This window comes from Neomonachus schauinslandi, chromosome 12 (genome assembly GCF_002201575.2).
Source record: "Neomonachus schauinslandi chromosome 12, ASM220157v2, whole genome shotgun sequence".
NCBI lineage: Eukaryota > Metazoa > Chordata > Mammalia > Carnivora > Phocidae > Neomonachus > Neomonachus schauinslandi.
Window position 1 is genome coordinate 64,046,854 of NC_058414.1, and position 19,375 is coordinate 64,066,228.

The 19,375-nt window shown below is 36.8% G+C and overlaps 1 protein-coding gene across 1 annotated transcript in view; it reads right to left on the minus strand.

Moving 5' to 3' along the window:
• Positions 1-8,394: 8,394 nt before the first annotated feature.
• TBX20 (T-box transcription factor 20) overlaps positions 8,395-19,375 on the minus strand; it is a 52,838-nt gene continuing 41,857 nt past the window's right edge. The window contains exons 7-8 of the mRNA XM_021699403.1: positions 10,189-10,301; positions 8,395-8,735 (exon numbers count right to left, since the gene is read on the minus strand). Coding sequence (XP_021555078.1) covers positions 8,395-8,735; positions 10,189-10,301 — 454 coding nt within the window. The remainder of the gene's footprint in view (positions 8,736-10,188; positions 10,302-19,375) is intronic.

The window sequence follows — 19,375 nt, forward strand, 5'->3', positions numbered from 1 at the left end:
AAAGTTGACAAGTTGGGCACTAAAAATGGAAATAAAAGATCTGCTGCATGGCTTTTTCTATTATGTTTTAAAGTAACGGTGATCTGTAATTCACATACCATAGAAGACATTCTTTTAAATTGTAGAGTTCAGTGACTTGAGTATATTCACAAGGTTGTGTAATCATCACTACTAGTTTCATGTTTTCACTACCCCCAAAAGAGACCCCCATATCCATTGGCAGTAATTCTCATTCCTCCTTCCTTCCCAGCCCCTGGTAACTACTAATCTGCCTTCTATCACTATGACTATACCTATGCTAAGTATTTCATATAAATGGAATCATACAATACGTGGTTCTTTGTGTCTGGCTTCTTTTACCTGGTTTTCAAGGTTCATCCATGTTGTAATATTCATCTGTACTTCATTTCTTTCTATACCTAAATATTCCATTGTATAGATATGCCAAATTTTATCCATTCACCAGTTGATGAATGTTTGAGTTGTTTCCACTTTTTGGCTATTATGAAAAATGCTGCCATGAATATTCATGTACAAGTTTTTGTGTGGACATATGTTTTCATTTCTCCTAGGTGTAGACTAGGAGTGGAATTCCTGGACCATATGGTAACTCTATGTTTAACCTGTTGATGAACTGTTTTCCAAAGCAGTGCACCATTTTCCCAACACCAAGGTACAAGGATTATTTTTTGGACTCTCTGTTGTTTGTTAATCTACTTGTCTATTATGTCACCAATACCATACTATCTTTATTACTTTAGCTTATAGTAAGTTCTGAAGTCAGGTATTGTCAACCTCCAACTTTGTTCTTCTTCAGTATTTTGTTGGCTATTCTGGGTCTCTTGCCTTTCCATATAGAGTCAGTTTGTTGATAGCTACAAAAGTTGCTAGGATTTTGATTGGATTATGTTGAATCTATAGATCAAGTGGAAAAGAACTGACATCTTGACAATATTGAGTCTGCCTATCCACAAACATGGACTATCTCTCCATTTATTTAGATCTTCTTTGATTTCTTTCATCAGAGTTTTATAGTTTTCCTCATATAGATCTTGTACATATTATATTTATACCTCGGTATTTTCTTTTCCCTTTTTGGGTGCTGATATAAATGGTGTTATGTTTTTAATTTCAAATTTTAATTGTTCATTGCTGATATATGGCAAAACAATTTACTTATTTATATTAATATACTTATTTATTTATTTATATTAATCTTGCATCCCACAACCTTGATATAATTTCTTATTAGTCCTATGAGTTTTTTGTTGGAAGCATGTTAGTGTTCTATATTTTTTTAAAAACCAGTAAGAATGAAAAGGAAAAAAATCCTTAAAATTATAAGCAACTGGCTGGCTTGGTTGCATGTGACTCTTGATCTTGGGATCATGAGTTCAAACCCCACGTTGGGTGTAGAGCTTACTAAATAAATAAATTTATTTATTTACTATTTTAAAAAAAAACCTGTAAGAAACTGAACAAATGAACCCAGTTGTATTGTGAATGAGTGACATAACCATACAGTAGGATAAAAAAGAAACTAATCTAAGTAACTGCTAAATCTGTGACTTGACTGTATTCCCTTAGTCGGGAGTGGGGCAGCAGGGAACAACTGCAAACAAAATCTGAACTCCTTTTAGAAGGTTTGTTTATTGCAGTTTTATGAGTGAAGCAATATGAAATTATTTGGGGCATATGGTAGAATTGAGTAAATATGTTGACGTTGGGAACCAGAGGTGTCTCACTGTGGAAGAAGACACATACAGATATGGAATGGGGCAAAGCAAGGGAAAAAGTCCCCTATGGGAGTGCACTGGAATTGGAGATAGCAGCATAAACTCATGATGTCTTAAACATCCTGTATACATGCACACACACACACAGGTGTGTGTGCTTATATACATATATATTCCCAGTTCTGTTGTCTGAGAGGGCCGAGACACAAATATACCCCAATGAGCACATCTGGCACCCAGATTTTGGTTTCTAATATAGTTCCTCAACTAAAAGGAATCTGGATTCCTTGGAGAAACGGCTGGTTCCAGAAAGGGTACAAGATGAGCCTTCAACAATGTATTATGCCAGAAACTGAAGTGCAAAAAAAAAAAGTCAATTAGGGCATGTCAAAAGGACACAGGAGCTAACTTGAGGGGCTCTTGATGACCATACTGGGGTGATTTGAGCATTAAGATAACTAAGAATGGTAGTAAGTTATAAAACATTGAAAAATAGGAATTCTTTTGCCATGAAAGAGACATAAAGGCCAAGGAACTGTACCAGTTTAAAGGACTGAAGAAGCATGATAACTACATGCAAGATGTGCTCCTGCACTGGATCCATACTGAAGGAAGAAATATGCCACAAAGGACATCATTGGGTCATTTGACAAAATTGGAATACAGATGGTAGATCACAGCATTTTACCACTGTTAAATGTCCCCAAATTGCTAACTCTCCTGTGGGTATTTAATGGAATCGTCTTGGTTTTAGGAAGTGCACTTTGAATTACTTAGGGATAGTGAGGCATGATATATGAAGCTTACTCTCAAATGGAGGAAAACAATTTGTATATATTACGTGTGTGTAGGGGGTAGTAATGCACTACCTCAGTGTGAATGCAAATGATAAATCAAATGGGGCAAAAAGTTCACAATGGGTGAATCTGGGTAAAGAGTATACAGTGTTCTTTATACTATCCTTGCAACTTTTCTGTCAGCTTGGAATTATTCCAAATAAAAGATTTTTAAAAGGTTGGTGTTTGGCATGCACAAAAAATTAAGGATAATAGAGCAGACTTTTGAAAACAGAAGGTATGATAACGTCAAATATTCTGAAGGACTGTCATGTGGAAGGATTAAGACTGAAATTGGCTAATCTTATTTTGTATCAGCCTACTTTGTGTAATACCATTACAGCCCATCGAAGAGTTCATGGCTGAAATGAGCGGTAAGCTTTATGGAGTCTTCAGTATCTTTCCATACAGAGAGGTGCAAAATCCCATGATTCTAAGAATTCATCAGGTGGAGTAAATGACTGAAGGGGATTAGGTGTAGGAAAACGGGAACCAGTTGGGGACTTGAGAGCAATGTCTTCTCTATAGGCTTCCAAATACAATTAAAAACAAAAACCAGGGGCACCTGGGTGATTCAGTCATTAAAGCGTCTGTCTTCAGCTCAGGTCATGATCCCAGGGTTCTGGGATCGAGCCCCACATCAGGCTCCCTGCTCAGCGGGAAGCCTGCTTCTCCCTCTCCCACTCCCCCCTGCTTGTGTTCCCTCTCTCGCTGTGTCTCTCTCTGTCAAATAAATAAATAAAATCTTTAAAAAAAAAAAAAAGACAAAAACCAAACTCTGTATAGTAATCCCATTGGCTGTGTCTGGTCTGGGAGTGGCCAGCTATGACACCTAATCTTACCTAATCCATTTTTTTTTCCAAGTGAGCAAACAGGTACCAAAAGTCATGAAGCAAGTGTGTAAGATAATGAAAGGTGTAAATGTGTGCATATATATCAAAACACGCCATTTTTAATGAAAGAAATTAATATCACACATTTGTACTTCTGTACAATTTTGGGTAATATATAATTTTAAGCTGTTTACAAATAACATGTAATGCTTCAAATATTACATAATGTTGATAATACATTTCTAGCAGAAATAAATATATTGCACTTAAAAAGAACTTCATTAGATGTTACTTCATAGTATTAGGCTTATAACTTCTTTTTCATAAAACATTTCCCATGCCCTTCCCCCCACCCCCAACACACACACTTCATTACAGTGACTGTTCTCACGCAATTCATTAAGCAAATGAACACAGCAAACAATAGAACTGTGATAGAGTCTACTAAAGAGGCTATATCCAAAATCATCCTTTAGGAAATAAAAGACATTCTTTTAGGTTTCTGAAAATAAGGAAAAAACTGAATACATATTTTAATGTATCAGAAGTAAAATACAACAAATTGTATTTTTTGTCCAGATGTATTATTTTACCAATGTTTTTATTTTCTTATTATCAGGGGAGAGGATTAGAATTGAGGGAGGGACAGAGAAAGAAGGGCCAGAAAATACTTATGGATTATTTGCCTATCAAATATTTATAAATGAACCTTTGCATATTTAAGCATGCTGAAGAAAGATAAATATTAGAATATTTTATAATTGGCATGGAATATTAGTGAAGAAATTATTTTACGGTTTTCTAAAGGTTTAAGAATTTTTAACCTTCCTTTTGCTTGTTTACATAAAATGCTTGCATTCTGAAATAATATAAAAACATGTAAAATCCATTCCTCCATCCAAGCTGTCTAAAGGAGCCAGATGAAAATCTTTTCTGTCCAGTGCTTTCTTTGGGTATAATATTGTTTTGTTGTAATAATTATCAATTCCATACATGTTTAATAATGTAAATAGTTTCCTTACTCAATGGAAGACTGAGTTAAAATATTGTTTTTCTTGTAATATGTGACCCTGCATATTACATAACTGAGCTTTTTGAACTTTAGTTACTGAGTCATGGCTAAGCTAGGCTGCATATTTAATGGGGTGATAAAGTCATTCTATCCATTTTATTTGAAGCTCATTTTTCTCAATATAATTCAGCTTAAATATTAGCAAGACAGGCTGAAAAGCCATGAAATTTAGAAATGGGTTAAATATCCTAACATCTCTCTGAAAAATTCACAGGCAGTATGGGAATGGGGAATCCTTTTCTTCTAAAAATACTTTTAAGGAGGGCATGTATTGCAAGGAGCACTGGGTGTTATACACAAACAATAAATCATGGAACACTACATCAAAAACTAATGAAGTACTGTATGGTGACTAACATAATAAAAAAAAAATAAAAGTAAAAATACTTTTTTCTTGGGCTTTTGGAGGGCGTCCTTTTTCTTTTTTTGCGTGGGAGGCTGGGGATGTTGTGGCTGGAGAAGTGTTATAACAGAGACATGGATGAGAGTGAGGGAGGGAAGATCTTGGAATACCCCAGAAGTTGATGTAACTCCTATAGTAGAGCTCTACACAGGGTTTTTCTTAGTATCTTTCTAATACCTCCCATTCTGTGCCCATCTACTAGGAAGAACAACAAACCTTTGTTATAAACTCAAAAGGACCAGCAGTGCAACCTAAATTCATTAATATAGAACTTGTAACCTAATAATTTGTGATATATTAGACACAAGATGGATATACTTTACCTATATAATATTGCTAAGAGTGGACAGAGGAGGGGCAAGACTTGAAAAAGAAGTAAAAGAAATAACTGAACATTATTGATAAATGTTTTAAAAACAAATCAGGTCTGCAGAACCTACTAATAAGATATGAATTAATCCCTTCAGGTTAGATAAAGCAGTTCTGAAAGGGCCTTTTTTTAGCAGCACTGCACATTAGCCATGTATTTTGATACTGTAATATACCTTGGGGGGGGGAACCCTGAATTTATTCCAAATATACTGTAACTCATGCTCTTAATTATTCAATTGGCTTTTCCACTAACTATCTAGTTCTAATAATTACTTTTGGTAGGAAAGACTTTAGACTTTAAAATCTTAAATGCCCAAAGAGTTAAGAAAGAATCAACAACCAGAATAGCTCAGAAAGACCCAGGCTGGAGTAAATTTCTACCCTTGGTTCTCATGGCTAGGGTGACTTTGATCAAGTTAAGCTCCATGTACCCTGTGCTTTTTATTTCTGGTTAAAATAATGCCAAATATTTCGGGCGCCTGGGTGGCTCAGTTGGTTAAGCGACTGCCTTCAGCTCAGGTCATGATCCTGGAGTCCCTGGATCGAGTCCCGCATCGGGCTCCCTGCTCGGCGGGGAGTCTGCTTCTCCCTCTGACCCTCCCCCCTCTCATGTGGTCTCTCTCTCTCTCATTCTCTCTCTCAAGTAAATAAATAAATAAAAAAAATAATAATGCCAAATATTTCAAGAATATATCCAATTTAGAATTTCAGGTGTTATTTCTGAAGAGCATGCTTTGGTATCTTAGTCTTTGCTTTTCTCTAAGCACTCTACTTATTTTTAACCTTATTCTGCTTAATTACAAAATCAAGTTATGAAGTCAGGAAATACTGGTGTAAAACCATATTTAACAAAAACATAAAACACCTACTTTAAGACACATCAACTGGGAAAAATGTCTAAATAGTATTAAAATGATCCTTTCATTCTCATCGAAAAGAAAATACAGATACAGATTCACTTTAGTAGACCAGTAATTTACCAGAGTATCAAGTAGCATCATGTTAAATAGCATTTAGTTTTGTTATTCCTGCCCTAAGCAGCAGTACTGTGTATTAAAAGGAGTACTGGCAACAGGCCAACTATTAAGTATCAAATCCCTATCCTAAGCTCTATGGATACTAAAACATTAGTCATAGCTGCTTTTTTAAGAAACGCATTATTTATGCTGTGTTTGAAAACAAACTACCTGTGGATACTGTAGCATAACATGCAAGAAGTTAGAAATTAGCCTGCGGTGTCTGCCGTAGGACTCTGAGATGCTCGGTTGGCACAGCCCACGTTTCTCCATAAGTAAACTATGGGGCCACAGTGGAGAAAAACCATTGCAAAGTCCAGCAACAATGGCATCACATAGACAGGCCCTGCCATTATGCCTCGTCTCCTAGACTAGAAATGCCCCGGAGAAGCATTTGGTATGGGAAAGCCTAATAGAACAACCAAATAAAATTCCATGCGGTCTGATGTGATCAGTATATTGCATTTACTCCCATCTCTACTCTCAGCAGTGATATGTCCCATCTCTTTTAACAGATTCAGTACTTTTACAGTCAGAACAAAGTAGATACAAAATCTCAATTAGGTTAAAATAGAGTTTTGGGGAACACTGTAAAGAAGACAGGTTATATCTCATAGCAATCTAAAGTTGAAGGACTGTAAACTTTACTAAATTTCTGTTGTTAGGGAAACGAACTGTTGCAAAATGCCAAATATACTACCCTGACTAAATGCTTAGATATATGTTGCCCCCCAAATATAATGATTATATATAGCTAAAATATAATTAATTACTAACCACTAAAGGAAGGCTTAAGAAGACAGTAAGAATGCAAAATAAAGAGGATAAATGTTTTACATTGATTTACAAGCACTGCCAGTGTTTTAGTCAGGGGGTCATTGAGTTGACATACAATTTCATATAATGGACTAGGTAAATGGTAAAGGAGTCACTGAATGGAACAGTAAGAAAGAAGGACAAACCAGATATATGGACACACAACTTGTAAGCATAGGTTAAATGGTGGCTATATGGGCATTCAGAATGATCATTCACAAATCCTTGTCAATCAGTGGTTAACAGCTAATCTAATAACAAAGCAGATTTACCAAAAATGAGAATTTGGCCCAGTCCATTTTACCATCCAAAAGATCTCCCAAAGCTGAAGTAAAAATGAAGGGGCCTTTGGTACCCATGGCAGAGAAATTCCCTTCAGAACAGGGCAACCATTCTGTTATTGCAGACTGAGAGAAAGTCTCACGTGTCATCACATAGAGGCTTTAGAAGTGTTCCTCCATGAGGAAGTCAGTAGTGCACTTAGAATGCAGCCCAGAAAAATAAAACCTCAGTTTTACAATGTAACACATAGAGCCTCTTGCTTCAAAATTGTGTATAGAAGGTTTTTCCTACATAAATGGCAAGTAATTGCAAGAAAGAGAATTAGGAAGAAAGAAGCCAAGACGGAAAAAGAGCTTGTCAGGTACTGGCCCTTCACTATGACAAAAAGAGCTTCGTGAAGTCATTACCGCCTATTCATCCACAAAATAGGATGCTTCAGCACTATCTCAGCCCCTTCCCAAGCAAACTAATACAAAGGAAAACTAAACATGCTTAAGCTACAACACTACAAATATTTCTCTATTGGCTCTCATTTTCTACAGGGAGAAATGGACTTAAGTTAGTCATTATGCATTACGGTTGGTATGTTATATATATTGCCTCTTTGAAGGTTCTTTTGACCTGTGGAAAGCAGAAAGAAAACCTCTACACATTGATTTCATACATTACTGCATTGACACAGCATTTTTAACTGCTAGGTATAATGCACCTTAAAATTCATCTGCCTTGTGTTATGAAATTTCCTGGGTAAGTTAGTATACTATTGGTTGCAGGATTTAGGCTGGCTAAGTCTATACTGATTCTCTCTCGAACCCAAGAGCTGTTCCCAAACTACACATGGCTCCTGGTCTGTGGTGCACTCCCTCAGCAGTAGGTTTTACTGTGAGTCCAGCTCTCCTCTTTAATAGGTCCCATGTCTCCTGGAGAGCTCCTGCTCTAACACCCCACATCCCACCCACCCCACCCTGTCCCACATTTCCATACCCATTTGCACGTTCTGGATCTGGATTCTCCAAGGTTTGGAAGAGTCATACAAACGGGGTCATCACCGCAGAGGAATGGCGCAGTCCTTGGATAGCAGCATAGGGCCCCTGCTGAAAGTAGTGATGGTACCGGGGCATGTGGAATGAGGGGAATGTCGGGCCACTCCCCTGCATCGAGCTGGCAATAGCTGATGGTGTCAGAGGCATCCCAAGTCGGCTGTACGGTGGCAATGAACCTTGTATAGGATGAGGAATGGGTGTTGCTATGGATGCTGTGCTGGTGCCAAGTGCAGTCAGGGACTGGGGGTGCTGAAATCCAGGAAAACTGGATGAAGATGATACCCAGGAGCTGAGAGACAAATTATCAGACGTTGTAAAGGCTGACCCTGAAAGGAAAAACAACTCGTTAGACCAGAAGCTCTTTCGGTGTGCGAATCAAGAATTACATTATCTGTAAGGATTGACTTATTTTTTAAAAAATATAGTAGATCTGCAATTTAAAAAGACAAGCATGTCAACCATGAGTCACAGCTACCTTTCCAGGTAAGATATCATCTCTACCATATATGGAAGAGAGACTTTACCAAACAGAAAAAGACTTAACTCATTAGATGGCCTACATACTCCCAGAGAATGGCCAAAACACTAGAACCCTGCCTGGAAGTAATAACTGGATTCCCTTTAAAAGAGCTCCAGATAGCTGGTATCTGTCCTGACCTCTACAACATCCTTATAAGGAAGGCTGGACATACGAGCCTCAACAAAGTTACTGGGTTTCTAAAGGCATTGTGAAAACCCACAAGCATGTTTTTCTTTTTCTAGATTCCATAATTCCTTATTAAATAAATAGTTGACAAGTTACAAGCGTAAGTTTTTCTTATATCACAGCATCCGCAAGTTTAAACAAAAGTTGACACTGAATTTTCCAACTGTATAATTAATTACTAGTAGTCCATTTGGATTTAGTTCGAAGAGATGTCCTATATTTTGACAGATTATGCTATTCCATATAAGAGACATAAAATTATGACAGAGGGCTCTTTCCCCACACAAACATCCCTGTGCCCAGGTTTAGGCACCCTCTGGACTCCCAAGTGCAAAGTGCTCCTCTGTGAGTCTTTGGGACAGAGGAATTTTTCAGTATCCCCCTACTGTCACCGCTGGGGCCACTGCCTGTACATAATGCCCCTCACTAAGAAAATCTTCTTTTAAAAAGTGTTTTCCAGGGCGCCTGGGGGGTTAAATAGGTTAAGCATCTGCCTTCGGTTCAGGTCATGATCACAGAGTCCTGGTTTGAGCCCCATGTTGGGCTCCCTGCTCAGTGGGGAGTTTGCTTCTCCCTCTCCCTCTGTCCCTCCCCACCCCACCCCCGCTCATGTGCGTGAACACACTCTCAAAATCTTTTAAAAAGTAAAGTCATTTTAGTCATCGATCCTAATAAGATATTTCTAGAATATCTTATAAGAGGAACAGATATAGTCCCCGATTTTCAGATTATAAAATTAGGGTTCAGAAAGACTAAAGGACTGCCCCCAGAGTCCAACAGGTCTTTGGTGGTAGATCACGGACAAGTAACTCCTGAGCCCTGACTCAGAGGCTTGATGTCCTTTCACTAGAAAACCACAGGAAACCATCAGGCAGAATAATCACTTAAGACTCAGAAGCAAAATAATGAACTGTATGAAAATCAGCCTCAGGGGCTATCCTTTCCTCAAGAGACTCCTGAAATACTCTGGGGGCAGACTGCACCCTGAGGACTACAAGTTTCATCATCTACCTTTCTTTCTCGTTCTGGATGCTCTTGCTCCCAGCAGTTACATAGCCCGGAAGCTGTCTTACCTCGATTCTGTGTTGTCTGAACCTCATCCCCCAGCACATCCTCTTCTCCTCCATAGGTACGGATGGGTGAGCGGGCATAGGAATGCTTCTGGATCAGGCTCTCCACACTTTCCCTAGGTTAGAGAAGCACACATCCTGAATAAACTAAAAAGTACTCGGAGATGGAGATGGGTCTGAAAGATAATTTATTACTCAGTAAAACCATTTTCTCAGCCAAAGACCCCCACTTCGGGGAAAGATGACATTCAAAACATGTACATTTATGCCGCTATAGACCCCTCAGAAACATGACCTCAGGCATGCAAATACAAGCAAACATAACTGGATAGGATAGGGACGATCCCCAGAAATCCTACAACATGGATGGCAAAGAGATGAACAAGGAGCTGGGAAACCAGACTATAGCAATGTAGAATTTAATGATTTGAAAAATGAGTGAGTGAAAATCCTGAGGAGCTGCAATGACCCTTCTGACTTCATCGGCTAATGAATATAAAACAAATACTTGACTGATACGAACTGCACTTACTCAACATCTGATGAAATGCTGGCCAGAAGTTCAGAATATCATTAGTCATAAAAAGACTCAACGTTCACTAGTAAACCTAGTAAGTGCACAGAGTATATGACAATATGGGTAATTTGGATGATGTACACTTTGAGATTCCTGTTGCATTAAGACTGAAAATTATAGAAAACCTGTGATGGTCACATAAAATGGCCATTAGGAAATTGAGGCCCCCAAATAAATTGGTTCCTTGACTTTGAAGGTAGTCTTCCTGTTGAAACATACTCTGACAACTAAAGAATGCAGTTAACTTTAAAAACAAGAATTACTGGGGTGCCTGGGTGGCTTAGTCAATGAGTGTCTGTCTTTGGCTCAGGTCATGATCCCAGGGTACTGGGATGGAGCCCAGCATCAGGCTCTCTGCTCTGCGGGAAGCCTGATTCTCCCTCTCCCACTCCCCCTGCTTGTGTTCTCTCTCTCGCTGTCTCTCTCTCTGTCAAAAAATAAATAAAATCTTAAAAAAAAAAAAATTATTTTGGTATTGGCCCATTTGACCAGCTGCTGTTTAAAAAAAAAAAAAAAAAAAAAAAAACTAAAAAAAAAAAAAATTTTTTTTGTATTGGCCCATTTGACCCGCTGCTGTTTAAAAAAAAAAAAAAAAAGCCAGCAAGAGTTTAGCCAAAGAATTCTTTGCCAAAAATGCAAGTTGATAGCAGGTTGGTTTTACACAGTATACATCTCTAGAATAGCTGTGGCCTAACAATTAACACTGAATTAACCACCAAAGGATAAAAAAAAGAATTAATCTAAAAAACTGTGTGTTGAATGAAGAACAAATCAAACACCAAATTTCACATTGAAGGGACAAGGAAAGCAAAATGTCATAATAGCTTTTCAAAATGTAACACCTGTCAACATTTCACATAGATATACAGACTTTACTGGTGAAAAAAATACTAACTTATAGTGAATCTGGCCTTCTAGAAAACTTGTATACTCACAGAAATGAAAGCATTTTGTCATATTATGTAGCTTGCAAGTGAGGACTTAAGAGTAAACTTAAAAGAAAAATTAGTTATAGAAACAATTCAAGTTACATCTCCATTCCAAGGGAGTTTTCAAATAAGCATAGAGTACCAACTTCCTGTGGTCAAAATGATCAGGATCCATATCCAATAGATTAACATACAGCTAGTTTAAAAAGTGAAACCATTCCATACTCACTGATATGGAAAGAACTCTAAGATATAGTAAGTGAAAAAAGTACAGAAGATATATATAGGTATAAAGTGCTACCATTTGTGGATTTAAAACAAGGAATATAGGGCGCCTGGGTGGCTCAGCTGGTTAAGCGACTGCCTTCGGCTCAGGTCATGATCCTGGAGTCCCTGGATCGAGTCCCATATCAGGCTCCCTGCTCGGCGGGGAGCCTGCTTCTCCCTCTCCCGCTCCCCCCTCTTGTGCTCTCTCTCTCTCACTCTCTCTCTCAAATAAATAAATAAAATCTTTAAAAAAAAATAAAAATAAAAAATAAAACAAGGAATATATATGTTTGAATATGCATAATATTTCTGGAATGTTCCAGTTTCATTACAGAAAACTGCCTAGAATAGGTCTCTGTACGGTGGAACCAGGGATTTAAGGGACTGGAGCAATGATTCCCAACTTTGTCTTGACTCTCAAATTTGTCCCAAATCCACTTGAGTCGCCTGGGGCTCTTAACGAAGAAAAACTAAATTGAGGTATAATTAATATACAACAAATGGTACATATTTAAAGTGTACAATTTGACAAGTTGGGGCTTATGTGACCAGTGACACCACCACAAGTGAGATAAGAAACATACCTACCACTGACAAAGGCTTCCTCATGCTTCCTGGTCCCCACCCCAACAAGTCTGACCAAGGAAGTCACTAATATGATTTCTGTTCCTACAGATCAGTTTGCATTTTCTAAAATTATACAAAAATGAAATCATATCTTATGTTTTCTTTCTCTCATGTTTTCTTTTTTAATCTGGCTTTCCACTCAGCATAATTACTTTGAGATCCATCATGTTGGAGCATATATCAAATAGTTAAGTCTTACTCTGAGTAGCATTGTTGTCCAAATTATAGTATGTACTATAGGTACTATAGTTTACCTATTCACCTGTTGACCAACATTTGCCTTGTTTCTAATTTCTGTTACACCAGAAGCTGCTACCCATATTCAGGTATACTTTTTTTTAAATGGACATATGCTTTCACATCTTTTGTTTTCTTTGCAGAAAGGTTTTAGTTACAAATTCAAAACTATCATCAGATTGTCTGTTTCTTCTTGAATGGATTTTGGTAGTTTGTGTCTGTCTTCAAGGAATTTGTCCATTTCATCTAAATTGTTGAAATTATAAGCTAAGCATTCATAATACTGCTTTATTATGCTTCCTTTCAGTATCTGTAGAATCTGTAGTGATATTACTCCTCTTATTCCTGGCTATAGTAATTTGTGTCTTCTCCCCTTTTTTCCCAATCAGTTTGGGTAGGGGATTGTCAATCTTATTAATCTTTTTTGCTTTTGGTCCCACTTTTCTCTATTATTTTCCTGTTTTCTATTCCACCTGTTTCCATTCTGATGTTTATTATTTCCTTTCTTCCACTTACTTTGGGTTCAGTTTGTTCTTGAGATGAAGCTGAAGTCATTGATTTGAGATCTTTGTTCACTTCTAAAGTAGGAATGTAGGGGTGCCTGGGTGGCTGTCAGTTAAGCGTCCGACTCTTGATTTCAGATCAGGTCATGATCTCAGTGTTGTGGGATCAAGTCCTGTATTGGGCTCCACACTCGGTGGGGAGTCTGCTTAAGACTCTCCCTCTCCCTCTGCCCCTCCCCCTGCTCACTCTCTCTCTCATAAAGTGGGAATGTAGCCTATAAATTTCCTCTACGTTTTAGCAGCATCCTATAAGTTTTAAGTTTTTATGGGCTGTATTTTCAATTTCATTCAGTTCAAGATATTTTCTAATTTCCTTTTTGATATCTCCCATGACCCTTGGGTTATTCAGACATGTTATTTATTTTCCAAATGTTTGGGAATTTTCCAGTTATCTTCCTGTTACTACTGCTTTCCAACATAATTCCATTGTGGTCAGAGAACATACTTTGTATGACTTGAATGCCTTTAAATTTATTGGGACCTGTTTTTTGGCACAGGGTATGGTCTATCTTAGCAAATGTTCTGTGTGCACTTGAGAAGAAAGTATATTCTGCTGATGTAGGACAGAGCATTTTATAAATGTCAATTGGGTGAAGTTGGTTAACAGAGTTGCTTAAATCTTCTATATCTTTACTCATTTTCTGTCTACTTGTTCAATCAGTTTTTAAGAGAGGAATAGTGAAATCTCCAACGATAATTGTTTATTTTTCTATTTCTCCTTACAGTTCTGTCAGTTTTGCTTCATGTACTGTACTTTGAAGGTCTATTAGGCACATAAATATGTAGGACTGTAAGTTCTCCTGATGAATTAAACCCTTTACAGGCATACCTCAGAAACACTGTGGATTCAGTTCCAGGCCACCAAAATAACATGAATATTGCAATAAAGCAAGTCAAATGAATTTTTTGGTTTCCTGGTGCATATGAAAGTTATGTTTACACTACACTGTAGTCTATTAAGCGTACAATAGTATTATGTCTAAATAAAACAATGTAGGGGCGCCTGGGTGGCTCAGTTGGTTAAGCGACTGCCTTCGGCTCAGGTCATGATCCTGGAGTCCCGGGATCGAGTCCCGCATCGGGCTCCCTGCTCGGCAGGGAGTCTGCTTCTCCCTCTGACCCTCCTCCCTCTCATGCTCTCTGTCTCTCATTCTGTCTCAAATAAATAAATAAAATCTTTAAAAAAAAAAAAAATAAATAAAACAATGTATATACCTTAATTAAAAAATACTTCATTATTAAAAAATGCTAACCCCATCTGAGCTTTCAGCAAGTGGTAATCTTTTTGCTGGTAGAGGGTCTTGCCTCGTTGATGGCTGCTGACTAATCAGGGTGGTGGTGATGAAGGCTGGGATGACTGACAATTTCTTAAAATAAGACAACAATGAAGTTTGCCACATAGATTGACTCTTCCTTTCACAAATGATTTCTCTGGGGCATGTGATGCTATTTGATAGCATTTTACCCACAGCAGAACTTATTTCAAAACTGGAATCAATACTCTCAAACCATGACTGCTGCTTTATCAAGTAAGTTGATGGAATATTCTAAATCCTTTGTTGTCATTTCAACAATCTTCACAGCATCTTCACCAGGAGTAGATTCCACCTCAAGAAACCACTTTTCTTTGATCATCCATAAGTAGCACCTCCTCATCCATTAAAGTTTTATCATGAGCTCACAGCAATTCAATCACATCTTCAGGCTCCACTTCTAATACTAGTTCTCTTGCAATTTCTGCCACATTTGCAGTTACTTCCTCCACTGAAGTCTTGAATCTTCAATTTGTAAAAAATGAAGTAACTACAAATCACAATAAAGTGATGTGCAATATAATGCAGTATGCCTGCATCAGTATGAAATGATCTACTTTATCCATGGTAAGTTCTTTGCTCTGAAATCTGTGATATTAATATAGCTATTCCAGTTTTTCTTTTGACTAGTGTAAATATGGTATATTTTTCCCATTGCTTTACTTTGAACCTGCTGCCTTTAGATATAAAGTGCATTTCTCATAAGGCAGCACATATTCATTCGGATTGTGCTTTTTAATCCAAACTGACAATCTCTCCCCTTTAACTGGGGTATTTAGTGCATATATATTTAATGTGATTATTAATATGGCCAGGTTGAAGTCTATCATTCCTATATTTGCTTCTTACCTTCTCATCTGCTATTTGCCTTTTTCTTTTTTTTTGCCTTCTTTTAGGTTGTTTTATTATTTCATTTCATCTCCTTTGTTGGTTTATTGGCTATAACTTACTCTTGTTATTTTAGTGGTTGATTTAGTATTATAGTAAATATTTTTAACTTACTACAATTTACTAGGCAAATGATATTACTTCAAGTATACTTAAGACTTATAATAATATATTTCCATTTCTCCCTTCCATCCTTTGTGCTATTCTTGTCAAACATTTTACTTTTACATAAATCTGACATTACATTGTTGCTGTTTTGTTTAAACAATTATTTTTTAAAAGATGGAAATAATATGAAAAAATCTGATCTACTTATCCTTGTAGTTACCATTCCCACTGCTCTTCATTCCTTCGTGTAGATCCAGATTGACATCGAATCTTCTTTCTACCCGAAGAACTTCCTTTAACATATTTGTAGTATAGTTTGTTGATGGTGAATTCTTTCAGCTTTCATATATCTGAAAAATGTCTTCATTTTACTTTTATTTTCTTAAAGATATTTTTGCTGAGTATAGGATTCCCAGTTGACAGACATGTTTTCTTTCTGTACTTAAAAAATGGTGCTCCACTGTCTCATTTACTTTTTTTTTTTTTTCCTATTTACTTTGTTTCTGAGAAGAAATCTGCTGGCATCCTTATTTTTGTTCCTTTTATGTGATGTCTTTACTTCCCTGGTTGCTTTCAATATTTTCGCTTCATCATACTTTTGAGCAATGTGATTATGATGTGCCCTGATGTTATTTCTCCAAGTTTCTTGAGCCTCTTTGGATTGTGTGTTTTCAGTTGTCATTAAATTAGGAAAAATTTTGGATATTACTACTTAAATATAATTCTTCTCCCACCATACCCACCCCCCCCAACTTCCCATCTACCTTTCAGGGACTCCAATTACACATATATTATACTGCTTAAAGTTTTCTCATAACTCACCAATATGCTTCATTTTTAAAAATTTCTCTTTGTTCTCTGCATTTCACTTTGGATAGTTTCTATTGTGTGTCTCGAGTTTACCAGTCTTTTCATCTGCAATGTGTACTCTGCCATTAACCCCATCCAGTGTTATCTTTCATTTTATACATTATAGTTTTTATCTTTAGAATTTTGATTTGAATCTTTTGGACAGCTTCCATCTCTCTGTTTAATTTTTTGAATATATAACATAGATATAATAATTGTTTTTAATGTCCTTGTCCTGTAATTATAATATTTGTGTCAATTTCATTTTCAGCTGATAAATTTATCACATTATTGGTCATATTTTCCTACCTCTTTGTACTTCTGTTAATTTTTGATTAGATACCAGACTGTGAATTTTATCTTGTTGGGTGCTGGATGTGTTTGTATTCCTATAAATATTCTTGAGCTTTGTTCTGGGATAAAATTAAGTTACTTGGAAATAATTTGATCCTTTTGGGTCTTGCTTTCAAGATATCTGAGGGAAGATTGGAACACTCTTTAGTCTAGGATTAAGTTTTCCTCACCACTGAAGCAAAAACCTTCTGAGAATTCTATCAAATGCCCTGCAAAGCACAAGGTTTTCCAGTCCATCTGTTAGATGTCAGAACACGCGCTATTCCCACTTCTGTATAAATACTAGAGACTGTTTCCTCTAATCTTTTCAGGTGTGTTCTCCCCCCAGCCTCTGGTAGTTTCCTTGGATGCACGATTTATTCGGATCTCTGCTGAACAGTCAAGAGGGATCCCCTAAAGATCTTTGGAGTTCTCCTATCCTACAGTCTGTCCTGTGGATTCTGTTTTGGTCTCAGCAGACTCTTAGCTCTGACTGTTAAACTCAGAAAATTTGCCAAGCTCTGCCTGTATTCTCTGCTCTTGTGCCATGGCCTGGATACACTCTCAGACTATATGCTGATGCCATCAAAGGGCTCACCTCATTTGATTCCCATCCCATGGGGATTACTGTCTTTTGTTGCCTAATGTCCAATATAATAAAAAAAATTGTTTGTATATTTCGTGTGTTTCTTAATTATTTAAGGCAATAGAGTATACTTGGTCCTTGCTACTTTACCTTTACCTGAAGCAAAGTCCCTCCTGGAGATCTTCTAAGGATTCAAAAACCCAGGCCACACCAACAGAACAAGTAAACCACAACCTCTGGGGGTGAGACACAGGCTTCAGTAATTGTTAAAGCTCCCCAAGTGACTCCAATAGGAATGCAAATTTAAGAACAGAGGAGAGGTATGTGATGGATGTTTTTCACCATATACTCCCCTAAACCCTTTGAATTTTGAACATATGTATTGTTCATTCACAATTAATTGGAAGCTATAAAAATGTCATGGAAGTAATACCCTACCAATTAACAAAAAGAAAAGAACAGCTGAACTAACACCAATACTTATTCCTTATAATGATTGATAAAAATTGTCATTATCATGCCAATTTTTTATATAGTAAATGCACTGAAGGTAGAGTGGTATATTGGAAATATCATGGGCTTTAAAGTCATTTATCGAATGGATGAATGTACAGATGACTAGGTGGACCATCTAGAACCATTTTCACATTCTAGTTCTGTTACTTCCTTAATCTCTCTTCATCTATACATTGAGGAGCATAATAACAGCCTCACAGGGCCATTAATTCATCCAAAAATATTTACTGAGTACTTATTATGAACAAGGCACTATTCTAGGAATTGTGGATATAGCAATAAACAAAACATAAAAATCCCTGTCTAACAGGGGAGTAGGCTAGAGGGAAAAGAGAGAGAGAGAGACATTAAGAAAAATATGAAGCATATTAGATGACGATAACAGTGCTATGGAAAAATAAAAATAAAGCAGGGACTAGTGATAAGAACTGAAACTGTGAGGATTAACTATGATAAGGCATTTGAACTGGCCAAAACAGAGTCTGGCATGTAGGAGGTACTTAGTAACCTATAAAAGTATATCTAAAGCAGGTAAAAATATTTTATTCTCTTAGATTATATTTGTCTCCAATTTATTCTACCCATCTGAATAATCCTAATACAGAATAATGAGATCTAAACAGGAAGTTTTTTCTCGGTGATAGAATACTAAAGTCAGCAGAGAATTTGACTACAGTGTTATTTGCAGTTCTCCTATAAAATTATACCTATCATAAAACATAAAATGTTAAGCTTAAGCAAATCCATATCACTTGTTTAAAAGTGTAACTTATTTTTAAAAATCTCTTGAACAGACTTGTTGAATCCTTTGATTTAGACTTGTTGAAATGAAAATACTTTATTATATACTAAGAGGCATAGTAAATATATTAAACGCAAAACTTAATGGAAAGGATAATTTGGCATGACATGGATGCTAATTAATCAATTTGCCAACTGCCCCATACTTTAACCTTTATATGCCCACACTCTGGTGATGTTGGACCCCCACAGCCTTAACAGCAGATGTCACTTCCTCAAGGACTTAATTCACTACAATATTAGAGAGTGACTGTCTTTGTGGGTAACTCAGGTCATTAAGAAAAAAGTCAAGCAAGCTTGGCAACCCTTACTAATATGAAGATTGTAACATACCAAGCTGATGTCCTTTTTAGTCTGAGGATGTATCATACTGTTAACATTTAAAATGAACTTAGATGGTTATTTTCACATGAGAAAGGAACTTGCTTCAAATACCCTAGGAAACATTTTCTCTTTGTATAGTTATAAAAGAAGGGCTATCAATGAGCCCGTTTTGGATGATCTATTTCTGAGGTATATTCCTCTTCCGATACTATGCACATAAACTGCTCAATCCAATCATTTAAATTCAAAACCAGAATGTAGTATTTGCTTCT